This window comes from Psittacula echo (genome assembly GCF_963264785.1).
Source record: "Psittacula echo genome assembly, chromosome: 1".
Taxonomy (NCBI): Eukaryota; Metazoa; Chordata; class Aves; order Psittaciformes; family Psittacidae; genus Psittacula; species Psittacula echo.
Genome location: NC_137735.1, coordinates 161,377,022 through 161,402,908, shown reverse-complemented (window position 1 = coordinate 161,402,908; position 25,887 = coordinate 161,377,022). Strand labels below are relative to the sequence as shown.

General features: G+C 48.8%; 1 protein-coding gene across 1 annotated transcript in view; it reads left to right on the top strand.

Moving 5' to 3' along the window:
- Nucleotides 1-10,977: 10,977 nt before the first annotated feature.
- LOC308217469 (uncharacterized protein) overlaps nt 10,978-25,887 on the top strand; it is a gene marked incomplete at both ends in the record, with an annotated part of 110,006 nt that continues 95,096 nt past the window's right edge. The window contains 10 exon segments of the mRNA XM_080610542.1: nt 10,978-11,044; nt 15,341-15,521; nt 15,955-16,114; nt 16,756-16,849; nt 17,887-18,060; nt 19,679-19,839; nt 20,953-21,082; nt 22,518-22,634; nt 23,148-23,303; nt 23,579-23,695. Of these exon segments, the coding sequence (XP_080466668.1) occupies nt 10,978-11,044; nt 15,341-15,521; nt 15,955-16,114; nt 16,756-16,849; nt 17,887-18,060; nt 19,679-19,839; nt 20,953-21,082; nt 22,518-22,634; nt 23,148-23,303; nt 23,579-23,695 (1,357 nt within the window).

Genomic DNA, 25,887 nt, shown 5'->3' with positions numbered 1-25,887 from the left:
CTGGTTATAACTCCAGACAGAATGGATATTTCAGTGGTTTATGGGAGAGGCAGCAGAAAGGGATGGTCTGGGACCATTCCTGTCTGGGGAAGAAGGATGATTTCAGGAGTGGGATTCTGCTTTCCTACATCTGGCCCAGACTAATGGAGCTTTGCAATGAATGCAGTGATCGCTTGGGTGCAGCCACGTGTGTGTAGCTCCTGATTTGAGGGTCTTTACTGACCCAGCATCAAGTCACACATCCCAGGTTTTCCTGCCTCAGTAGTGGTTATGGTGACTGAGATCCTTCAGCATCAGCCCCCCCCGCCTTCCCCTGTAGATGCTGACATGATGTCTCGCAGGGAGCAGCAGTGATTACCAATTCCAGTTGGCTGCTCTCCATCGTAGGCCCAAAATAACGTGATTTCTGCTTGCAATCAGGGATTACAAGAAAGTGCCTTTCTTCCGGGGAGAGGAGAAAATTGGCCACCAGGCAGATGATTCATGGGGTGTCTGCAGAGTCTTTGTGGCTCTAATAAAGTGATGGAGTCTGCAGAAATCACTCCGTTGCATGGATCAGGAGAAACAGAAAGGGGATGGATGATGCTGTTTGGGCTCCCCAATGCTTTGCAGACATCTCCTGAATCTACTTGAAGATGTCCCTGCTCATTGTAGGGGGGTTGGACTAGATGAGCTTTGAAGGTCCCGTCCAGCCCAAGCCATTCTATGATCATACGATTCAATGATTCCAGTGGCCCAAGCAGCATCACGTGCATGGGGAGATGCATTGGGCCAGGAGGTGCTTGAGGTTGTGTTTGTGAATATGAGGTTGGCACATGAATATGGGGCCGTGTCCCCATCTGCAGGTCCTGGCACTGTCCTCAGCCTCATTTATACAAGGGGAGTTGGTGGGGTGATATCTCCTCCCCAGAAGCTGTTTGGAACAGCAGCTACCCAGGGGTTTCTCACTGGAGCAGCTCTGTCAGCTCTTCCTGGTCTTAAATATCAGTGCACTGGGGCTCATGACTGGAAGCGGGTTTATGTGCATGGAAGCTTGTCTGCCTTTTCCAACCAGCTTTCCCAAACACTGCTTATGTTTCAGCAATCCTCAGATCTTCCTGTCCCAAATAGTGCCTCCCCACCAGATTTGTTCCTCTGGCCCCGATAATGGATAAGGGAAAAAGAGAAGAAAAGCAGCAGGCAGCTCCAACTCCTTTGTCTGGCTACCTGGACCCTTGCTCCTGTTCATGATGTCCCCTTTCCCATAGGAAAGGTCACCTGCCATGGTAGGGAGCAGACCTGCAACCACTGCTGGAGGGAGCCAGAGCTAAGATTTGGGGACCTTTCACGCCTGTTCTTTGGAATAGAACTTCCCCTGGGGAGACCATTTCATGGCTGGCAGGGACCAGGGCTGCTCAGACAGGGAGCAGAGGTCTGTGTGACTGGGAAAGCTGGGGAAGGATGGGTGAGTGTGACTGTTTGCTGGGATAAATGCTGTTTTGAGCTTGCTGCAGCTCCAGGGGGTGGTGCAAGTGGTGGTGAAAGGTGGGTGATGCGTCCATTTCAGGCTCACCTTTGAGTGGAAGGAAGGCGATAAGGAAATGCATGTAAAAAGTGGGAGACGTGGGCTTAAATCCTTCCACAGACCCCACTGCTTGGCTCCAGCTCGTGGACTGGTTGCTCTTGCCCTGGCTGGGAAGTGGGTGCCTCTTTCCAATTCACTGTCCATAAATCCTCATTCCCTGTGTCTTGGGTGGGCACAGACCCAGCAGCAACTTGAGAGGAGTGTCCAAAATGGGTTTAGCTGCATCCACAGGAGCTTTGATTGGAGCATCCTGCTGAACAGGATGCACAGTTGGTCCATAAAACCCTGTCTAGATGGATACAGGGAGCCAGTTCTCAGTTCCTCAACCATTAACACCAGTTTATAGTGGGTATAAAATAGGATTTCACTGAACAGCAAGTTTGTAGAGAGGTAAAAATAATGGTGTATAGTAAAAATGGCAAGTTACGGCAGTGCTGTATGATCAGGGAGATGTCAGCCTGTCACAACACACTTGCCTCAATGCCCCAGCAACTCAGCCAGTGCTGAACATGAGACCTGGGAGACCAAAATAGTCCAAATCAAGATGTATATCTAATGGCACCATCTCAGCAGGATGCAAATGCCAGTGAAATATGGGAAGGTGCAGTTGGGAAGGGTTTCACTTGCTTAATAGAAACTGAAGCTGAGATTTATGGTGGTTCCATCCCTTTCAGCAGGGACTGTTAACTTGAGCGCAGCTGGTACTTGCATTGAGGCCGTGTCAAGAGACAGCAGGGAACATTCAGGGCCCATCCTCATCCTAGGAGGCTTTGTCAAACATAGTCTGTAGGGGTCATCTGTTATGGTGGGTTTGTGGTACCCCACTGAGGTTGGCTCCTGACCGGGGTGTAGATTTAGGTTGTAGGTCCTGGAGGGTGTCTGTGAGGTTGGATGGGGTTGGAAGAGTAGATTGGCAGGGTTAGGCTGCCTGCAGTGGGTCCTGAGCAGGAGATGGGACATGCAAGTCCCATGCACAAGCCCTTCTTCCCTTGCTTGCTCCAACATGGTCCTTGTTCCAGCAAGATGGAATTGAATAGCCTGGAGGCAGTGAAATGCCATCAGCCGAGAGGCAACAGGGATCTGCTTGTGGAATTTATCCAGCCACAAAACCAAGAGGTTCCCAGGGGATGTGGGACCTCAGGCTGGGATCTGTGTTTTCTTTGTCCCAGCTCCCAGTCCCCTCAGTCCTGCTCAGGAGCACTTTGCAATGTGAATAACGTGGAAAAGATCCAGCCTAAGTGAGTAACCTGAGGAATGCCACCTGGCTGCCAGCCCAGCAGTCAATCCCTTCATCAATTGACTTCCCAAGCCTTTTTTTCCACCAACATCCCCCCCACCATCTATTGATCTCCTTGTCTGGAAGTATTGCCTTTGACTCCATCAATACATAATCCCGTGGGACCTTTCACCTTCTTTATGGGAAGACAGAAGCATCATCTCATGAATGCCCCTGATGACAACAGGGTGAAAACCCCACAAATACCCTTAAAACCGTGATACCCAGTCAATGGGCAGCTCCTGTCTCCTTGCCACACGTGCTGAGGGATCTCCCATCACCTCACAGCCAAAAGCAGGGTGGCTCATTTAAAAGCTGAGCATTAAACTGGATGGAGGCAGCAGAAAGAAGCTGAAGTTGGTTTTGAGGTGTTCCCTGTGTCTGGGAATGCACCCAAGGACTGTTTAACCACCATCACTTGCTTCTCTTTCAGCTTTTTCCTTTCCAAGTGTATCACTCATTTTTAAGTAGGATTCACATCATGCTTCTCAGCTTGTGGATGTCCAGGGGATGCTATCAAAGGCTGTATTAGGATCAGAAGCCCAGTGGGGAGGCCCATGGGGTGGAAGCGAACCATTTGTTCCATGTAGACCTCTGAGCAGTGAAAACCCTCCTTCAGAGTTACCCACCCCAAACCTTCACTGTGCTCTTGGCATTGCTTGCAAGGAGAGATTAGGAGTGAGCAGCAAACCCTCCGTTGCTGTTTCCAAGCAAAATATCAATCCCCCCCAAAACTGGGTCTCAGAGAGGAAAGCAGAGACTTGCGGAGATGATCTTCACAACAACCATCCAATTGTAACATTCAGCTTGGAAAGGTTTCCGAGTTTAGCTAAGAAGGTATTTTTCCTATTGTTAATGTGGAAACCTGACATGCAGGGTGTCACCGCGGTGTGGAGGAAAGGAGAGGAGGGTCCAGCTTTCATTTACAGGACTCATAAGGTATTGTTGTGCTTTTCGCCTTGGTGCTTCTAAGCTGCAATGCTCCATCCAATGCTCCTGGATGCTGCTCGGATAACTTCTGCAGAAGGAGGAAGGTGGCAAAACCAGCTCCAATTGGACACTACTCTGCAAGTTGTCCCATACTGGGGGAAGAGAACCTGCCAGTTATCTCCAGCTATTTATCACCTTTCCATTGGCCTTGCTGCCCTCTCCCCAGTGGGGAATGGCCCAGATCCCAAGGAGTTCTCTCCTCCATGAAGTTTTGCCCTTAACTGGCTGTTTCCATCAGATCTGAGCAAATCCTAACCTGTGCTTTGCTCCTTGTTGTGTGACTCAATATGAACACTACAGAAGCTGTGCAGTTGGATATTGGAGCCTGATGGATGAGAAAAAGATGGGCACAAACCACCCCACAGCATGTCTCCCACCCTGGAGGAAAGGCATAGCCAACCCTTGCTGTGCTCTAAGGAGACCTGTTGAGATGTCAATCCAGCTGCTTTTATACATGGTCCCCATCTCCCCACCACGTTTCCTATGGGAAGCAACAGCTCTGGGATCTAAACCTCTTGTTGGTGGGACTGGGAAGCCAGCAGCCCTTGTGAGTCACTGCCTTTGAACAAACCAGGCACTTTCAGCTGGGTACCGAAGCAGAAAACAGCATTCCTCTGGGTACCACTTCATCTTTCAGTGAGCAGCCTCACTAGACATACCCCCTATCATCTCTGTTAAACAGTACTGCACAGTGCAGGCCATTTAAATCAGGAAATCAATGGGATTTTTTAAAAAAGGAACAAAAACCATCCAACAAAACACTTTCTCAAAGCTTTTGCTTGAGGAGAGGAAGGGGAATCATTCACCCCTTCTGCAAGGAGCAATGATTTCTTCTCATTGCTGGCACTACTGTTTAACCAGGCTTCATGCTGGAGAATGCAGTAAGAATGCTCTTTGGGAAGGTTTCCTTGCTTTAAAATCCTTGTGTTTCATGGCAGGATTGACTGGAGCTGAGAAAGGTCCATCAGGAGAGTAAGGTGAATTGATGCATCAATGAGAAGTGGAAGGGAGCTACAGCTCTGAGGATGTGGTGTTTGCTGGATCTTCAAGGAGGGCTGTTGGCCATCAAAGCTGCCGCCCTTTGCGCTACCGCCACCAGCTTCCGCTGTTTGGGCACTCTTCTGCATGAAGGACACCCAAACCCTTGTTCTTTTTGGGCACACCTTGACCCAGGATGGTGCTGGATAAGCATTCAAGCTTTGGCTTAAAAAGCACATGCAGCCAATGCAGCCATTTCCCTTCATCAGGAGCTGTAGTGGTAGGACAAGGGCTGATGGGTTCAAACTGAAATAGGGAAAGTTCAGGTTAGAGATAAGGAAGAAGTTCTTTACTGTGAGGGTGCTGAGGTGCTGGAATGAGTTGCCCAAAGAAGTGGTAAATGCTTCATCCCGGGCAGTGTTCAAGGCCAGGTTGGACAGAGCCTTGAGTGACATGGTTTAGTGTGAGGCATCCCTGCCCATGGCAGGGGAGTTGGAACTGGATGATCTTAAGGTCCTTTCCAACCCAAAGCATTCTATGATTCTATGGTTCTATGACTGTGTTAGCATAATTCTGAGAGAAGGTGTCCAAGGGGCTTTCAGAAAGACAAGGGACAATCGCATCCCTTTTGGACTTGATTTGAGCTCTTGCTTTCAGTATCATTTGCACCTCTGCTTGCAAAGGGGCCATCTCCTCCCTGCAGATCATTCCCTCTGGATGTTCTTGGAGAGCACCATGTGTTTCAGGAGCGTGCCTCCAGCTACCAACAAGTCAATGCATTCATGTTTCTTTGGAAACAGCTTAAACTTTGTATTCAAGGGATTTAGAGGGAAATCAATTACCATAAAAATCTATTAACTCCATTAAAAAGGAGACGCTCAACTTTTGAATCCCTGAGGCCTATTGCTATCAAGCCAGAAATGACCCGTGTTTAACCAGGCTTTTTCTGCCCTCCAGATCTACCACTTTCCTTGAGGTTTGAAAATGGCTTTAAATCCCCTGGTACCTAATCCCAGGAGAGGAGCTGCCGAGATGCCCTGACCAGGCTTTTCCATGGGAACATCTCAGAGCGAAAGGAGGGAACCAGCATTTCCTTGGCAGCAAACTGTGAACACATTTGCTTGGACAGACCCCCTAATTGACACCAGCTATTGCATCTGCATCCTGTCTCCTGGATTTTCCTTACATTGGTGACAATGTGCTGCTTTTGGAGGAGCTGTTGGTACCATTTGGGGGCTGACAGTTGTGATCTTTGCTCTCCATCTCTATGAACATCAGTTGCATTTTTGCTGATGTTTTAAGCCTCAGGCCTTCGGTTTTATTCTTCATCTTGCCACCCACATTCAATGGTTTCAGTGTGTTCTTTGTGTCAGTCTCAGTGCAATCTGTGCCCTGATTTTCCCCACCTAAATACCGTGCAAAATTACATGTAGACGTGCTGGGATCTGAGTGACCTCTTAATACTGGTACCTTCAATACCTGTACCATCTCCATACCCTTCTTCTGCCAGTCTCTTTGGTGCTTCCACATCCTGAAGCTCCCATTAATTCTCCATTTAGGCCAATCTCTACATTTCAATTATAGATCTTTGCAGGGCTGCTGGGGTCTGTCTCCATAGGGTTTACCATAGAATCCCAGACTGGTTTGGGTTGAAGAGACCTTAAAGCTCATCCAGTTCCAACCCCTGCCACAGGCAGGGACACCTTCCACTAGAGCAGCTTGCTCCAAGCCCCTGTGTCCAACCTGGCCTTGAACTCTGCCAGGGATGGGGCAACCACAGCTTCTCTGGGCACCCTGTGCCAGCGCCTCAGCACCCTCACAGGGAAGAGCTTCTGCCTTATATCCAGCCTTACATCTGGTCTTATTTTGTGATGGAGCCTGGCATTGCTCCATGAACAGGAGCCCTGTGGTGCTAGGTATAGTAAGTTGAGATGTAGCTGAAGCCTTGGCTTCAGCTGGAGTGTTCATAAGGAGGTGCCCTCTATATTCTCTGCTGGCTAATATAAGGCTGTGCTCAGCCTGCAGTCTTTCAGAGGGAGCTGCAAAACAGGATATCTATCCAGTCCAACTGGCTGCTTTCAGGAGACTTGTATGAACACATTTGAGACCTGCTTCCCTGTGCCAGATTTAGCTGATATTGCCAAGATCTTGTGAGGCAAAGGAGCTATCTGCTTGTGTGACGTGCAACGTATGGCACAGTGGTGGGACATGGATCTGCACAGGTCATCTGAGAAAGCTCTACATGCCCAGATGCATCTCTGAAGTGTTGTTGTTGTGTCTGTATGCAAAAGGGATTGTTATTTGGTAGATGGACTTAGCAGCATCTAGTGCGAGTGATGGTGAGGCAGGAGATGTGTGGGATCTAGCTGGAACCACAGGCAGATGGGAGGCAGGCACCAGCCAGATGAGGCTGCAAATCCCTCTTAGACAGAGCTTGCTGACAGGGGTAGTTATTTATCCCAAAGGGGTTATTTTTTTATCCAAAAATTTGTTGGGAAAACGAAAGGAAGAAGAGTTTAATGCAAAGGTAAGCCAGGAAGAAGAGATGGAGGGGAACAGCCCAGCTGCTGGCATTACCACAACTGTGTAAGACCTGCTTTTCTTCTCTTACCCTCTTGTGTCTTGCCAGGCTTCCCTCAGCTCTGTCATCTGATCCAGACGAGGTAAAGGGAGAACCTGGTCCATCAACTTTATGGGGTTTGGAGGCAATTTGTTCAAGGAACTGTAAAACCCGGAGAAGTTGCCCCTATAAATTATTTACCAGGGACAGTAAAAGATCAAGGGAATTACTGGGATTCCTTGCAAAACCCTGAGGTTTAAGGGGTCGTTTCCCTGCCCCTACCAGGTTTCTCTAAAGATCTCTGTAGAGGTTTTAAGAGGTCTTTGATAGGGGCTGACGGCAGCCAGTGTCTGCAAAGATCAGTTAAGAGCTGCTGGAATGAAGGTCGCCTATCTTTAATGTACAAAGTGAGCATTATGGTGGTACCTATGATGTGAACTGAGCTGTGCCAAGTTGGACAACAATGGTAGAGCAAATGACAGTCCTTCATCAGCCTTATACATAAGGCTATACCCAAAATATATGCTGAAAAGTGGAAGGAGCAAGCCCCAGTATGATCTTGGCCCACTTGTGGGCTGTGGATGGAGGGAGGTGTGGGAGCAAGTATTGGAAGCCGCAGAGGTTATATACCTTATATACCTGTCTCACCTAGGAATATGTTCTCATCTAGGATTGGTGTTTGACACCCAGGTAAACACTTAAATGCAGTGGAATTTGGGAAGGAATAGGGAAGGGCTGCGCTCACAGCCCAGAAAGCCAAGTGTATCCTGGGCTGCATCAAAAGGATTGTGACCAGCAGGTCGAAAGAGGTGATCCTGCCCCTCTGCTCTGCTCTCTTGAGACCTCACTTGGAGCATTGTGTGCAGTTCTGGTGTCCTCAACATAAAAAGGACATGGAACTGTTGGAACAAGTCCAGAGGAGACCACGAGGATGATCAGGGGCTGGAGCAGCTCCCGTATGGAGACAGGCTGAGAACACTGGGACTGTTCAGCCTGGAGAAGAGAAGCTGCATGAAGACCTCAGAGCAGCTTCCAGTGTCTGAAGGGGGCTACAAGGATGCTGGAGAGGGGCTCTTCATCAGGGACTGGAGTGACAGGACAAGGGGTGATGGGTTCAAACTAAACCAGGGGAACTTCAGGTTGGAGATAAGGCAGAAGTTCTTCCCTGTGAGGGTGCTGAGGCGCTGGCACAGGGTGCCCAGAGAAGCTGTGGCTGCCCCATCCCTGGCAGTGTTCAAGGCCAGGTTGGACACAGGGGCTTGGAGCAACCTGCTCTAGTGGAAGGTGTCCCTGCCCGTGGCAGGGGGTTGGAACAGGGTGAGCTTTAAGGTGCCTTTTAGCCCAAACCATTCTGTGATTCTAAGGGGAAAAACAAGAGACTCATTTTCAGTTCATAGAACAGCGCCCTTGAATTTGGGATCATCTATAACACAGATGTGCTGCAGTCATCCATTAAGGACCCGTGCTGCCAGCACAGCAGCAGGAGCTGGGTGGGTTTTCACCCTAAGCAAGCATTTGCAGCTCAGTGCTGGGAGGCAGAGCCCACCTCTAGCTATCCTTTGTAAAATGCATGTAATAAGCAGAAATTCTCAAAATGCTCAAAAATGGAACACGCAGAAGTTCATCATCCACACACAAGTTCATGTCTGCCAGGAAATGTGTTCAGTTTGTGGCATCCAGATTATAAACCCCTTTTGAACCCTTATCCTCATCTTTGCAATGTGAATTCAAGGTGTGACTAGTTCTGAGTTCCAGCCTTTCTGCATCCACGTGGCCTTTGCTTTTTGTGACTGTTGACACTTACTCACTGAAGGCCTGGAGCTACTGTGCTTTCTCTTTGCCTATGCAGAGCCTTCTAGGATTTATTCCTTATGTGACCATTTTCCTATTGCCTTCTTAATGTGTGTTTTTCACTGTAGATAGAATCATAGAATTAACTAGGATGGGAAAGGCCTTTAAGATCCATCAGTGTTCCATGCTGGAGTGTTGAACAATATCGGAGCTTTTAACCCGTTGCTCAGACACCCGTTCAAAGGCTTTGCTGCCTTCCTGCTCTGTGAAGGGCTGGTTATGGCGCAGGACGGACTCTGCCCTATGGAGTTGAGGATTAGGGTTAGGGAAAAGGATTAGAAAGCGAAAAGGGGATGCTGGCAGGTCGGTATTGAAGGATGCTGGGATCTGAGCGGCAATGGGGTCATCTTCCCAAAGCTTGTAATACAACTCCTGCGAGGGAGGTGGAGGCAAAACCTAGTTTTCTTCAGCTCCACACTTTTCCATTACTTTTTTTTCCTAGAATCTTGTTTATTCCTGTTGTTTAAAAGCCTGAATTTGTTTGGTTAGGGTTTTTGTTGGCATTTCTGGGGGGAACGGGCTGGTTTTGCTTTGAAGCCACCTCCACAGCAAATAGTAGCAGCACCACATAGAGATTTGGACCTGAGTTACGAGGGAAGGACACAGCACAGGTTAACTGCTGCACAGCAGAGATTCTGATTGCATCCAGCAATTAGGAGAAGAGAGAGGGAAAATCAGGAATAGGAAACACATTCAGAGAACTTAAGTCCTGCAGGTCTCAGATGGGTGTAGGTCCATGATGGGCAAGGTGACCACAGCCCCGGTGCCCCTGCAGGCTGGATTCACACAGGCTCCCCTTATTTGTTTGGGGATTCATTTAAATGGGGTTATTCTAAGCTGTGCACAGGAACTCAGCCTTGTTTTCCAAAGAGGATCTGATCTATAACACAATGTGATTTCAAGGTTGCATGTTGTTAACTGGAAGGAGCAACACAGCTCTGGCAAAGAACTGGGTTGGATGAAGTGGAGCTCATCTTTTCCCGACATCTGTAATTTCCAACCTGGAACCAGTCCATGCCTCCCTGGGCAATGTGCTCAGCCCAAGATGAGCAGGGGAAGCTCAGAGCAGGAGAAGAGCATTTTAATGCCCATTAAAAAGGATAAGGCCCCTTCTGGCAATGCCACTTCTGTTACTGTTGTTGCTTCACAGAGAGTAGTCCCTTCTTCACAGAGGGAGACTTATGTAGCAATTGGGGGGGGTGTCACTAAACCATCCATAGACGACAACCAGAGCTTTCAGCCCGCTTTACTCCATGATGGTGGGGTGGATTTCCAAGGGGAGCAGGTACAAGGCAGTTAATCCTGGATTTAGGAAACTGCAGGTTAGTTGCAGAACAGGGTAATAAGGACTTGAGTGCAGTGATTGCCGTCTGCAGTGATGATCCTCCCTTCCTGCATCGCTGAGGCAGCAGATGCTTCCCTCTTCCCTCACACCACTAGTATTCACATTGAGGTGGTTGTTGCCTGAAGAAGGGTGCTGTTAGGGAAAGGTGCCGTGGAGCAAAACTGAGCTCTCCCCTGTAGCATCAGCAAAGGGATGAAGGAATTAGTGGATTTATGGACTTCAGTGCCAATAGTCTAAGCCAAGATGAGCCTTTGTAGCTGGAGAAAAGCTTCTCTTGCCTCTGTAGGCAAATGGGATCATCATGCTAAGGTGGCTTGTCTTAAAGCCTCTCTTCTCCTGCAGATGAATGACTCTCCAGGCTGTGTGCTGACTCCAGGAACCAAGAAGGAACTTCTTCCCAAGGAAAAGGAAAAATGTATGCCCAGATCCTTGTCCTGGCAGCGGCTGTGGTGCAGTACAGAGCTGTGGCCATCCATGAAGGTATGCGACAAATGGGTTACCATGAATACTGCATCTAGGGGTGATGGTGAGACACATCAGAGAGAAAAAGACCTTTTCCAACCAGCTTTTTCTGCTTGTGTTGTGGATACACACGCACGGATACTGTAGTGCTGATGCCTTTAACTTCTGCACAGGGTGCTTTTAGTTTGGGATCATCTGGCTAACAGAGCATCTCAGCTGGCCCCAAAAGGCAGGCAGGACCTGACTTGCTGCAGCAGGGTTTATGGGGAAATGAGGGCTTTGCTCAGTGTCCTGCCTTTAATCCTGTTCCACCCCAGCTGCTCCAGTGGAAGGTGGGGAGAAAGGGAAAACGTGTGCCCTCCTGACTCCTTCTGATCTCCAAGGCCTGGTACAAGCCACCACACAGAGGATGCAAGAGTAAAGACCTCAAGGGAGCCTCGAAGCCTCCTGCTACTGTTTAGAGATGGTACAAAGTTTCATTTCCTCCCTGAGAAGCTCATAAGAGCTTTTGGGGAGGAGAGACCAGAGCCAAAAGGCAGAAGGACCCCAGAGAAGAGCCTCATAGAATTACAGCGTGATCCATGGCTTATCTCTATCCGCAGGATTGGGAAACTCCTTGTGAGCATCCTACAGAGCTACTCCAGAGCTCCTGGGACTGTCCTGAGGCTGGGTATGAGCCAGTGAATCCTCCCTTTTCATATTGTTCTGCAGCAACAAGCCTCCAGGTTTTGAAGGTGTAAATTCACCTGGACTAAGCTCAGTCAATCCACCAAGGAGTTAATGGAAGCTTTGGTGTCAGCTACAAAATTAACTTGATTTCCTGTCCATCAATTAAGCCGATATACTCGACTATAATGCTCTTAATTCCAAGCTGGGAACAGGGCAATAAATCACCATTTACAGATGTCTCTGGCAAACCTGTGATTGATGGAACATGGTAATTTGGGAGGTGTCTGGAAAATTTCAAATCAAGTCATATCCCCCTGTGATTAATAGAGCTGTCTGTGGTGGTGTTCTCTCTAGAAGGTACCAATCCAAATATGCTTAACATCACATGTTTCCACTGACAGCTTCAGGTATCACGTCCAAGCAGCAAACACTCCCAGGGTTCATTGCCAGGCTGGAAAGGTGCTGAGCTCCTGGCTCAGTATCTTGCAGAATGGGCTCTGGTTTTCTTCGGGTAATGGTTGGACTTGATGATCATAGAATCACAGATTGGTTTGTGTTGGAAGGGACCTTAAAGCTCATCCAGTTCCAACCCCCTGCCACGGGCAGGGACACCTTCCACTAGAGCAGGTTGCTCCAAGCCCCTGTGTCCAACCTGGCCTTGAACACTGCCAGGGATGGGGCAGCCACAGCTTCTCTGGGCACCCTGTGCCAGCGCCTCAGCACCCTCACAGGGAAGAACTTCTGCTTTTTATCTAACCTGAACTTCCCCTGTTTCAGTTTGAACCCATCACCCCTTGTCCTATCGCTACAATCCATGATCTTAAAGGTCTTTCCCAATCTAGGTGATTCTGTGATTGATAGTTGCCCCTTTATGGAGAAAGGAAACCATCCTGCCCTTCTTAATCCCATGGAGCTCCTGCTTGTTGTCTTTCCTCTCATTATCCCTGGGTGCAGGTGAGGGCAGGAGCATTGTATATGGTGAGCAAGACTCAGGGGCCAGGCACAGCTGGAGGAGGTTCTCTAGGGATTTGGGATATGGAGAGGAAGGTGTAGCAAAGGTCATATCCATGGCATTTTGTGCATGTTTTCCAGATCAGGGCCAAAAATGCAGGTCTTGCTTAAAAGCTGCACTGCTTTGAGTAGGTCCAAGGAATGGGTGATTTGGAATGATCTGAGTGATTTGTACTTGGCAGTGCTAGGTTCGTGGTTGGATTTGATGATCTTAAAGGTCTTACTTTTGCTCTCAGCCTTAATGATTGTATGGTTCTATGATTTTGGGAGGGCTGGTGGATGGTCTTCTCCACCTTATTGAACCTTTATTGGGATTTTCTTGTGGTAATACAGGTTGTGGTTACTCTGAGAAGCTTTTGGATGCTCTACACCAGTTCTGAGCTCAGAGCCAAGAACTGGCATTGCCTCTGTTCCAAGTCCTTCTAAGGGAAGAGGGAGATCAAGGTCCAAGCTAGGGAAAAGGGGTAGATCCAAAACGGCATTGGCAGTTGGGAAAAGAGCTTGTGATCTGCTGAGGTGCCTCCAAGACACCCTGATGGGGAGATCTCAATAGAGAGCTTTAGGAAGGACAATTTAAATCATTGTCTCCCATTGTCGTCAAGGGAAAGTGCTTTATATTCCCACCTGGGTACAAGTTACACCAAACTTAGTGCCATGGGTTAGTGGTGGTCTTGGCAGCCCTGGAGTAATGGTTGGACTTGGTGATCTTAAAGGTGTTTTCTAACCTGGTTGATTCTATGATTCAGAAAGAGCCCAGTCATTGTTTTTCTGCAGTAACCGGATTGGTTAAGTCTTCAGGAGCTCAGTGTCAAGAGGCATAAAGAAAGATGAAGAAACCAAAAGCCTTGGGTAACAAAGACCCTTGGACTGCCATCCATCTGCACCCAGCAAATGATCCTCTGTCCTGCTGTGTGCCCATAGGGGACTGATTGGGGACACAGCAATGAAGAAGAGCACAAAACCTGCATCTTTCCAAGCACTTTGGGAATCCTGCTTATAGGAATAGGGTAAATGTCAGGTAAATTGAAGGGGTCAAGCTAAAACAGGCTTTCCATTTGCAGCAGAAGCATTAGAAACCCACCCAACACATCACCATAGCAAACTGGAACAAATGCTGCAGCCCAGCTGGGTGCCAATTGGGTCTCCAGACCTGCAGCTTGAAGGTCAAGGCAAGGGCTGGATAAAATCTGAATCAACAGTGGCACAAAATGTGAAGGGATTGAGCCCATTCCTGGTGAGCAAGATACAAAAAGCCCTCCTCCAGCAGTCTACTTTTTAGCAGCCCTATGGTAATAACTCAGTATCTGTCTGCAAGAGAGAAACACCAAAGATAATACACATTTTGAACATCCCTTGTGGAGCCTTCGTTAATTTAAGGTCCCTAAAAGTCATCAGGTTTCTGACCATGAAATGTATTTCAAGACTGAAGAAAATTACTTTCAATTGAGTCTGAACACTGTAAAGGGAAATATGCCTTGATGTTTGTTAAGCTCATTTCCATGTACCTGCCTAATGTCTCTTCCCTGCCAGATGTCATCAGATAGCTCTGCTTGTATAGAAAAACACTCAAATTGTTCATTCTTTGCACAAGATGCTGGTGCTCCTCATGTTTCCAGCATGTCCTACAGACATGCGTGCTTTGATGGCGGAGTGCAAGGTCCCGCACATGGGTCAGGGCAATCCCAAGCACAACTACACACTGGGGGAGACTGGATGGAGCAGCCCTGAGTAGAAGGACTTGGGGGTGTTGGTCAGTGAGAAACTCCCCATGACCCGGCTTCAGTGTGCGCTTGAGCCCAGAACCCCCTGTCCCATGTGCTGGGCTGCACCCCCAGATCGTGAGCAGCAGCTCAGGGAGGGGATCCTGCCCCTCTGCTGTGCTCTGGGGAGACCCCCCCTGCAGTCCTGATCCAGCTCTGGGGCAGCAGCACAAGAGGGACGTGGAGCTGTTGGGAGTGAGTGCAGAGGAGGCCATGGAGATGCTGCGAGGGCTGGAGCAGCTCTGCTCTGGAGCCAGGCTGAGAGAGCTGGGCTGGGTCAGCCTGGAGAAGAGAAGGCTCCTGAAGGGGAGACCTGAGAGCAGCTCCAGTGCCTAAAGGGGCTGCAGGAAACCTGGAGAGGGGCTTTGGACAAGGGAATGGCTTTAACCTGCCAGAAGGGAGACTGAGATGAGTTCTTAGGCAGAAGTTCTTCCCTGTGAGGGTGCTGAGGCGCTGGCACAGGGTGCCCAGAGAAGCTGTGGCTGCCCCATCCCTGGCAATGTTCAAGGCCAGGTTGGACACAGGGGCTTGGAGCAACCTGCTCTAGTGGAAGCAGGGAATTGGAACTGGATGAGCTTTAAGCTGCCTTCCAACATAAGCCAGTCTGTGATAGATCTGGGTCTCAGTGTTTGTGCTTCAAATGGGAAACTTCTTCTGAGTAAGAACTACAACATGTGGAATTAGGAGGAAAATAAAGAGATCAAAGCAGCCTATTGCTCTGGGAAGCCCATCATTACCCACTTCATTGGGCCTAAGCATGGTCTCACTTCTTCAGCTGCTCTATTTCGTGTGTTTACATGACCCCTAGGGGTTTATCTCCTGTCTGGCTTGTGGCATGGTTGGAATGAGCCTTCCTGCCCCTCTTCTCCCCCAGCATGCAGGACAGCAGAGGTGGCTGATGTTTTGTTCCTTGTGGGACAGTCACAGAGCACAGGGAAGGAGAGCTCCCATCTGGTCAAGGACTTCATCAGCAGCGTGGCCCGTTCCTTTGAGAACGTGGTGATGGGCAAAGGAGGAGTCCGCCTGGCAGTGGCACTCTATGGGGAGAAACCAAGGTAGGTCCACCAACAGCACCAAGGTTTCTGTGGCCCTTTAGTTCTATATGGGCAACCATATCCCCATGGTTAAAGAGCTCTTGCTGCTTTAGTGAACTGTTGCAAACGCAGAGCAGGAGTCTAACCCTCAGCAATGTCACCAGAACCAAGAGTGCTCAGCCATGGGGAACACTTTCAGGACAGGGAGGATGAGATTTAACACTGCCAACAAGAAATTCCCACCACCACCCAATGTTTTATTGCAACAGGGAGCTGGGGCTCATACCCTGGACTCCCCTGTCCACTATAAAGAGGACTTCTTGCCTATATACAAGCCTAGAGTCACCAATTAAATTATTGCTGGTTATTGCCATTATCAATAGAATTCAATGCATCCTTCTTGTAATGACAGTGTTTTCTTGCTCTTCATTTGCTCATATTCCCCCATTCCCAGGATGATCATTGAGCTCACGGATTACGTGACCATTGAAGAAATGCTGGTGGCAATTCAGGATATCTCCTTCAAATGCAACTCCTTAAAAACAGGGTCAGCCCTGGCATTTGCAGCTCATGCCATGTCTCGCCTGGACACGGTGAGAGAAGATGCAGCAAAGGTAAGTGACCTTCTGTGATTGACTCCCCTGGTGTCATCCTCTGTAGAGACCAGACCTCTAACTTCTTTCCCCAAAGGCATAAGGAGGCCAGGAGGATGATCAGGGACTGGAGTAGCTCTCGTATGGAGACAGGCTGAGAACATTGGGGCTGTTGAGCCTGGAGAAGAGAAGCTGTGTGGAGAACTCAGAGCAGCTTCCAGTGTCTGAAGGGGGCTACAAGGATGCTGGAGAGGGGCTCTTCATCAGGGACTGTAGTGATAGGACAGGATAGGGGTGATGGGTTCAAACTGAAACAGGGGAAGTTCAGGTTGGAGATAAGGCAGAAGCTCTTCCCTGTGAGGGTGCTGAGGCGCTGGCCCAGAGTGCCCAGAGAAGCTGTGGCTGCCCCATCCCTGGCAGTGTTCAAGGCCAGGTTGGACACAGGGGCTTGGAGCAACCTGCTCTAGTGGAAGGTGTCCCTGCCTGTGGCAGGGGGTTGGAGCTGGATGAGCTTTAAGGTCTCTTCCAACTGAATTCTCTGGCCACACTCCTGAGAGGGACTCATCCAAGTTCTGGCTTGTCAGTGTGAAAATCCTGCAACTCTCTGTGACCTCCTCATGTTGTTCTCTTTCATTCTCTGCCTCTCACACTCATTCTTGAAGGTGGTTGTTTTGATCACGAATGGGAAATCCAGCGACTCAGTTGAAGATGAAGCCCAGGTCCTGCAGGATGGAGGGGTGACAGTGTTTGCTGTAGGTATGTATGAACACACTAAGTTGCATAGAACATCCCACCAACACACAGTCTATGCACTGGGGATGATTTCTGATGGACAACACCACCGTCTTCTAAAACTGCACCACCCCCAGGCTCAACCAATAGCAACTACTTCAAGTACAGGAAAACCACATCTGTGCTGTGCTTGGGTATTTTGTGTTGTTGTCAATAGCTGATTTATTCAGTGTAAACCTGCAGTTTTGCATCTGTCAAAACTACTCATGAATTCAGGAGGAGTTCAATAAATAGTCCCATAAAAGTCAAAATGTTTTGATGTGACATTTTCGCAAGTGAAATGTTTTTGCTTTTGAAGGTTTCTCTTAATGGGGTTCAGAGGCTGACTTTAGCTATGTTAAAAACATCCATCACAATCATTCTATAGGCAAGGAGAAGTTTCAGCACCCCTCCAAGGCCTAAATACAGACATTTACAACAAGTCAAACGCTTCACCAAACATTTCAGTGGAGAAGAAGGGAATGGTGGTGGTGGTGGTGATGGTTCATTATAGAGAGCTACCAGGTTGGTTTGGACCAATATAAAGTGAAAATTAGGGGAGTGTTGGTTTGTTGGGGGGGGGGGGGTTGTCCTTCTTTAGTTCTACACAGGAAACCCCTGCAATTTCCAGATAGCCTCCCAAAGTCCTGTTGTCTGCCCATCCATCAGAAAAGCAGAAATTCCTCAGTATCCCATGGGAGGGATGAGGCCAGGTCCTGCCCTGCTCCTTTTCCCTCTCCACATCAAGAGAGCTTTCCACCTCTCAGCCCATAAGCAGCCAAAAACCTTGGGGCAATCTCTCACATACCTCTGGAGGAAACCTTGACCTCTTTTTCCTGATGGCATAGGCTTCATCTGCTTCACCACTGCCCATCCAGCTTGAGACTCCATTCCTTGTTTCATCCTTTGCTGTAGGCAGCAGGATTCCAAGGCTGTTTTATACCAGCACATCGCTCCCCCTTGCAATTGACAGCCCTTGCCTGTGTCTGATGTCCTCCTTTCCTCTTCTTTTCTTCATGTAGGAATTAAGGGTGCTGACAGGAATGAACTGAACAAAGTAGCTTCAGAGCCCAGTGCAGAGCATGTGCTCTATGTTGAAGATTTTCACCTGCTCAACAATGTGGCCCCCAAACTCTCCCGAAGACTCTGTTTCACTGCCTCGGAGCCACCACGGCCCATCAAGCAGACAGTGCAAGGTACGTCAGGGTCTCCCTTTATCCTGCTTTCCGAACCAATCCCTTCCCAGTCCCTGGATGTGCCAGCCATGGAGACAGACCTCCTATGTCCTGTCTGTTCATGCCTCTACTCTGCCCTTGTGAGACCCCACTCACGGCACTGTGTGCAGTTCTGGTGTCCTCAGCATCAGAAGGACGTGGAGCTGTTGGAGCAAGTCCAGAGGAGGCCACCAGGATGATCAGGGGCTGGAGCAGCTCCCATATGGAGACAGGCTGAGAACATTGGGGCTGTTGAGCCTGGAGAAGAGAAGGCTGCGTGGAGACCTCAGAGCAGCTTCCAGTGTCTGAAGGGAGGCTACAAGGATGCTGGGGAGGGACTCTTCAACAGGGACTGTAGCGATAGGACAGGATAGGGGTGATGGGTTCAAACTAAACCAGGGGAACTTCAGGTTAGATATAAGGCAGAAGTTCTTCCCTGTGAGGGTGCTGAGGCGCTGGCACAGGGTGCCCAGAGAAGCTGTGGCTGCCCCATCCCTGGCAGTGTTCAAGGCCAGGTTGGACACAGGGGCTTGAAGCAAGCTGCTCTAGTGGAAGGTGTCCCTGCCCATGGCAGGGGTTGGAACTGGATGAGCTTTAGTGTTGCTCCAACCCAAACCATTCCATGATTTTATGAAGAATCACAGGGGAGCTTTAGGGGTTGGGTGACCCTAGAAGAGCAGCCAGCTCATGGAGCATCTATTGCCTAGGAGCAATGGTCCTGTGTTTTTGTGTCTGCATCTTCATGGTTTCTCTCGTGATACTGGATCCTGAAAGTCTTGCTGATGGTTCAAACAAAAAGAGCAGCAATGGGCTGAGGCAGCATTTTTGCCTCTCAGGAGCTTTCGTGATGGGGTTCTTGCACAGTTCAGGGTCTCAGAATCACAGAATGGTTTGGGTCGGAAAGGGTCTTAAGATCATCCAGTTCCAATCCCCTGCCATGGGCAGGGACACCTTCCACTAGACCAGGTTGCTCAAGGGCCTGTCCAACAGAACTAAATTCCTTACAAAAGATGCAAGGAGCAGCCAAAGAGATCTACAAAGAGATCTAGATCTGCCCCCTGAGGGAATATTGATGTTGCAGTGAATCTGGAGGTGATGGCAACAAATTCCTGCTCACCTCTTGGCACACAAAACTCATGAGATGAGTTAAATACTTGAGGCAGAGCCTGGGAGAACTTCATCTGAGTCCTTCAAGGGTCTTCTTTTGTTTTCTCTGCGGTTCTGTAGCTCTTCAGAGCTTCCTGTGACATTTCATGTAGAGTTCAAGCTTTCTGGTACTCTTCTCTGGTGGCAGTGAGGAGAAAAGCAGGAAGAGCTGATGCCCTATGCATTAAGCGGGTCTTCACAGGAGGAACGTAGCCAGAGCCAGTTTTGTTTTCTGTCCTTGTGCTGTCAAGCAATTTGCCAAGAGAAAACCTGATTTTGTGTCTTTGGCCTGGAAACAGATCCCAGTGCCCCTGTGCTCTCAACTGAGTGTCATCTATACCCAAGGCTTTCTCTGCGCTGAACGTGTTGACTCCATCCATGGCCAGCTTGCGTGTGTACAACACTGGTAACCATCACAGTCCAAACCAAAGGCCTTTCTTCTCTCTTTTTACAGCTGAGAAGATCACTGGTCCCCAAGATCTGCATGTCAGTGAGCACAGCCACAGCTCGCTGCGCCTCACCTGGATGCCAGCTACAGGGAGGGTGATGGGGTACCATGTCCATCTGCATCCCTTGATGCCTTCGGGACAGCCAGTTTTGGAGGACCAGCAGCAGGTAGAGTTGCATTCCCACTTTTCAAAGCACCAATTACAGGTCCTAGTGTTCAGGTTTAGTCCTCTGGTGAGGCTGCTGATGGCTAAGCCTCGTTAGGAGATGGCATCATGTTCCTCAGCCATTCTTAGTCACAACCCGGTGCATTGACATGGATTCCTGAAGCTTGAAGTGCAGGTCTATAGATAGACCATTGGCAGATATGTTGGTTGCTCTTCTGGTGAGGTGGAGTTTCTTGGAGTGGCAGGAAAAGATGGGGTGGAAGAAGGGTATGGCATGAACTGGCACAAACTCCATTGGGATTGATAGGAACAGGTCAATGGGGCGCACTCCTTTGCTTACCGCTGTGATACCACCTCTCAAATAAGCCCATTCAGCTTCACTACCAGCATCCCCTGTTCCTCTTGCTGCCAAAGTTGTTCATCTTGGTAAGATCTCCATGTGTTTTGGTTTTGGGTTTGTCATGTCCTTGTGTGAGGGATGCTGCTGTGTGTGCCAGCTCGCTTCAGTATCCAACTTGGCCACAGCACAAAGTCTGAGAGCAAGATTGAAGGATAGAAGATGTATGCCTGAGAGCTTTGATTCGTAATAATAGAACAAAGAAATGAAAGCATCAATTATTAAGGTTAAGAATATTTATTCTATTAATTATTAAGACTTAACAAGAATTATCATCTTTGGCTGCTTCAGAAGCACGTAAGAATATAGTGAAAACACAGACGTTATGTCTCCACTTCTTTTACCCTCAGGTTACATTGAAATCTCCCTCTATGAGCTTAAAAGAAACTTTCTTTGTCAAAGGTGGTTGTTTTTCCTCCATGATCTTCAAGGGGATTGTGACCACCCTCACCCTTATGTCCTTGTCTTTATGGAGTTTTTCAGGGCTATCCCATGAAGCCCACTGTTGGCAATGTCCTGTGTCAGTCCTATGTCCATTGTGAACCTGGGTATCCTTTGAGAATCACAATGTTTTGAGTTAGTGCATTTTAAGAGGCTTATGGTCATGGAACTCACCTTGCACTATACATGAAGCCTTGGGCTCCTAACTTGTTGCCAACATGGGGGTCTTCTATGGTCATGGAGGTGTAATGATGCCCTTTGTCCCCTCTGTGATAGATTGTGGTGGATGGTGACAAAAGCACCGTGCTTGTGACTGATCTGAAACCCAGCACCAAGTATGTCTTCAAGGTGAGGGCTGTCTATGGAGATACCCTTGGAAAGTCAGCAGCTGTCAAAGGGAAAACAAGTGAGTGTCTCTTTTGCAGTCATCTCCATGTGTTCCTTGTCTGTGGGCACAGGAAAACTCCCTCCCAAAACCATGTATGCAAGGAGTGAGGGATGGATGGGTAGGAAGGAGTAGGAGGAACATTTGTGTAGATGTCCATGGTGTGAAGTGAAGAGTTGTGAGTGGGTACAGAGTAACCCATGTGGTTAACCCACTTCAAAGCAGAGGGTGCAGCCTGCTGGATAGCTCTCATCCTCTCATTAAATCAGGATTTAATGAATCCAGGCTGGGGTTCAGTTCATGTAACACCCACGTACCTGGGATGAGATAGCTTTTGGAGACCACAAGTTGAGAAACAGAGACATGAGTTTATATGGAGAGAAGTATATTCTAAATACCTCGTTTCACAAGTGGATGGTCCAAAAGGTTTGGGTTGGTACTACCCATGCTCTTAGGGCTTCATTTCACTCAAGGTAAACACCAAGGTGGTATGATCATGGCCTTTAGGAAATGCCCCAAGCAGTAATCTCTGGACCAATGAAAATGATGAAGGGTTCTTCTGACTTGCAATCTGCCATGCCAGTTTCCTTTGCTGTCACATGGCTGGCTGTAATGACAAGGTTCTTGGAAACAGAGGAGCAAATTCATCCTTGGCCAAAACCTGGAGTGTAAAACACTGGGTCAGATGTGATGGATGGAGCAGATTTTGTCCCAGAAGCTTCTGCACTGATTTGAGAGGGTTTAAGAGTTTAAGGGGTGCCTGATTCCACTCCCTGGTTTGGATGAAGCACCAAATCTGCTTTGCCAGAGGGGTTTTGAAAAGAATTATTCCCCTTTTCCCTTGTCTTTTGTTTCTTCCCCACCTCCTGCAATGTCTTAAGCTGTTTGTCTTCTTGAGGGACAATCTCCAACAGGATGAATAAATAAAGCTTCTGAATGGGGTTGACTCATGTGGACTTGCCAGGAATAAGATTTAATGTCTTTATGGGTGGAAATAAAGTCATTTGATCTCTTCTCTTATTATCCCCAACATGAAGCCAGAGGCAGAAGCTATAAATCTGTCTGCCATGGCTGGCTAGACCAGAATGGGTTCCTCGTTGTAAGAGTGGCATCCATAGGTGCAAGTAGTGTTTGATTCATGTGTCCTTGCTCAGTCTGCATGAAACCACTGCAGAGTTTTCTCTGCTTTGGAGGAAATGAGTAGATAATTCAGTTCCAAACACCATTCAAAAAGGAAGCATTGTGCTTTAGGTGGGGGGGTTCATCTCACTTCTCAAGTTGACAAGGGTTTGGTAGAGGGGGAATGGTGGCTTTTAAGGAGACCGCATGGAGAACTGGTGCTACTCAGCTTTGTGTGCCCTGCCCTTGAAGACAAAACATTTCCCAAGGCTCTTTGCCTTGGTACTTTATCCCAGCGCTGTCACATCCATTTCTGCCATGTTTTTGTACCCCAAAGCCCCTGTGCCTTCGGTCACTAATTTCCGTGTGATAGAAGAAGGACTTTTCAGCTTGAAGGTGGCTTGGACACCTTCACTGGGCAAAGTGGAGGGCTACAGGATCTACATCCCCAAAGGTGAGTTCAGGTTGGATTCTTTTCTCTTGGAGTTTGCTTTAAAAGGAGCAGTGACCCAAGGACATGAAAGGTGCCACTATGGACCACAAAGCTCCTTAGTCCAGGTTAGCGTCTTCCAGACAATGTGGTTCCTCCAAAACAGGGCAGAGTTCATTGAAGGACTTTCTGTTGAAGAACAAGGTAGGGATAATGCTGAGAATGCCTTGTACCCATTTGCACTGTCACATTCAGACCATGGGTGTTTTTCATGCTCAAGTGCCTGCTTTGGTGTGGATGAGGGTGAGTTCAAACCTTTCATATGGTCCGCACTTACCTCTATGTGATCTGGAGGGCTGAAATACAGCCTCCATATATGTTTGGATGCAGCTGCAGACATAAATCTCAGCAACATCACATGGGTTGGGGGACTTCAACCATGCACTTGAACCTGCTCCTATGCACGCTTTTCATAACTATGGGATGTAGACAGGCAGTGGGAAGGCTTCACCATCACTTCTCTCCTTGACTTTGCAGCCAACAGACCAGGAATGACCTATGAGCAGGTCCTGCGGGGTGATGTCTCTTCCTATGTGCTGGATAACTTGCAGGAGGATAGAGAATACAGCATCAGCATCTATGCAGTGTATCCCCAGGGGCCAAGCCAGCCTGTGGCTGCTGTGGGGAGAACATGTAAGTGGTTTGAGGCTGTGGTTGGTCCTTTCATGCCCTGGATGCTGTGAACACCCCTTTGTTGTTAATGAGCACCTTACTATTGGTGAGTGCTGCAGCTACATGTGCATCAAAGGGGCAGCCTTCAACTGATCCGTATCTCCAACCTTCACATGCATGGACTGGGACACCTTCAAACACCATCGTGCTCCTGGGAGGAAAGGTGGGAGATCTGCAAGAGCTTTGCTTGCCCTCCACAACTCCACTGACAAGTTTGTTCCCTGTCCTCCTTCCAGTGAAGCTCCTGCCTGTGAAAAGCATCTTGCTGCAGAATGAAACCACCAACACTCTCCAGGCAAGGTGGAGCCCTGTTCGGGGAGCAACAGGATACAGGCTCACTTGGACATCAGCAGGTAAAGACACAGGGTGCATGCATCAGTGAGCAGGGGGATGGAGAAATGAGAGCTGTGAGGTCCCCAAGGCACTGGATGTACCAACACATTCTTTGTCCAGCCACACAGTTAAGAAGCTGGAGGGAGACAGGTTTTTGGGGATCCATGAATGAGGGAGTTAGAATCATGGAATCAGCCAGGCTGGAAAAGACCTTTAAGCAAATCCAGTCCAACTCTTACCCCAGCACCGCCAAGGCCACCACTAACCTATGGCACTGAGGGCCTCGTCTACACGGTGTGTGAACTCTTCCAGGGAGGGAAGGGTTCCAGCCCTCACTCCATCCTCCTGTCAGGCAGTTGTAGGGAGCGATCAGGTCCCCCCTGAGCCTTCTCTTCTCCAGACTGAACCCCCCAGGTCCCTCAGCCCTTCCCCATCACACTGTGCTCCAGGCCCTGCACCAGCTCCGGTGCCCTTCTCTGGCCCCGCTCCAGCACCTCAATGTCTCTCTTGTAGTGAGGGGCCTGGAGCTGAACACAAAAGCTGTTGTGTGTACATGGGGATAAATCAGCAGCTTGAAACCAAGAGCTGTGTCATGGATGTGGATGGTGAACTCTGCCATGGATGCCAAGATACCTGCTCTGGCTCTGCATTAAGGCAGCCTAATGGGTATCCAGCCTTTTAAACATGGGATTAGTGCTGTATTTACTGGACCTGAGCAGTGTTTGAAAGGGTTAACAGCTGGATTGAGGCTTCTGAAGTGCTCCATGCAGAGCAGCACATTACACAGCCCCTGAGCATACGGGTTACCCCCTGTTTGGAGGGACAGGTACTACATATTATAGACTTGAAGTGCTCATGCTTGTTGCTTTTCTCTCTGCAGCATAAAGACCTGGCTTTATCCCCAAACATCCCATAATTCATCCTTATTCTCAGGCAAACTTTGCTGTTTGAAGGCAGATCTGCCTCTGCAGCTGGAGCTTCTCCCCTGCCCTGAATCCAAACATGTTTTTTCTCTGCTGGTGTGGGGGAGCAGGAGTTCGAAATTCAGGTTTGATGGCATGTTTTGGCCTTGGGAGATGGATGTTTCTGTGGTTCAAAGAGGAGATGGGATGTCAGGACACCTGGGCTCCATCACAGGCTTTGAATAAACAGCACAAACCCCTCTGGCTCAGCTCCTCTGGTTATGAAATAAGGAGACATCTCCCACCAGGGGAGGGAGGATTAGCTGGAGAACAGCTCCAGAGGACATCAGAAGGGAAAAATGTTTACAAAGAAGATATAAAACTGCTTTTATTGCTTTGTAATGAATATCATTATTCATTATATGAATATGACAGGGCCTTGAGCAACCTGGACTAGGAGGAGGTATCCTTGCCCATGGCAGGGGGTTGGAACTGAATGAGCTTTAAGGTCCTTTCCAACCCAAACCACTCTGTGATTCTATCCAGTAAAACCATAGCACACCCCAAACTTCAGTCCTTGTTCAATACCCCAGCTAGAAATGGAGCACACATGCTCCTCCTGCCATGTCTTTGCAATAGGAACATCCCTTCTTGAGGGGACAGTGCGGGACATCCTCAGATGAAGCAGCAAGAGCACATCACCCCGTATTCACTCTTTCTGAGCAGCTCTTTAACCTGCTAGCACTTCATCACAAATCCAGGGGTGGCAAAACCCCAAGGAGCACCCCACCCTGACTGCTGGGCCCTTTGGGATCTTCCTCCCCTGCTCCATCCCATCCTGGGCCTATGCGTTAGGATGCAGTGGTGTTGGGATCCAGACACCTTCTGCCCATCCCTCCGCAGCCGTCCCAGGCATTGGAGGGGGTTGATTTTTCTTCTCTCACTTTTAAGACAGAGAATGGATGAACATAAACGGCTGATGTGTAGGGAGAAGGTCCATGGCTGGAATGGGAGAAGGGGGATGGGGCTCAGAGGCTCAAGAGTGCTGATGGAGCAGAAGATGGGGACATGGCACCCTCCAGTGACCAAACTGCAAATGGCAGCTTCTCCCCAAAACCCCAACATATGCTCCTGCACTTCTCTGCCCGTCTGAAACAGGCTGTGATCCCAAGGGATTAGGTTTTAACTCTTTTCCTGCCATGCTGAGAGGTTTAGCTGAGTAGTTCCGAGTCCACAACAAGGATATATCGTATGCTAGAGCATCTCCCATGTGAAGACAACCTGGAGAAGAGAAGCTGCGTGGAGACCTC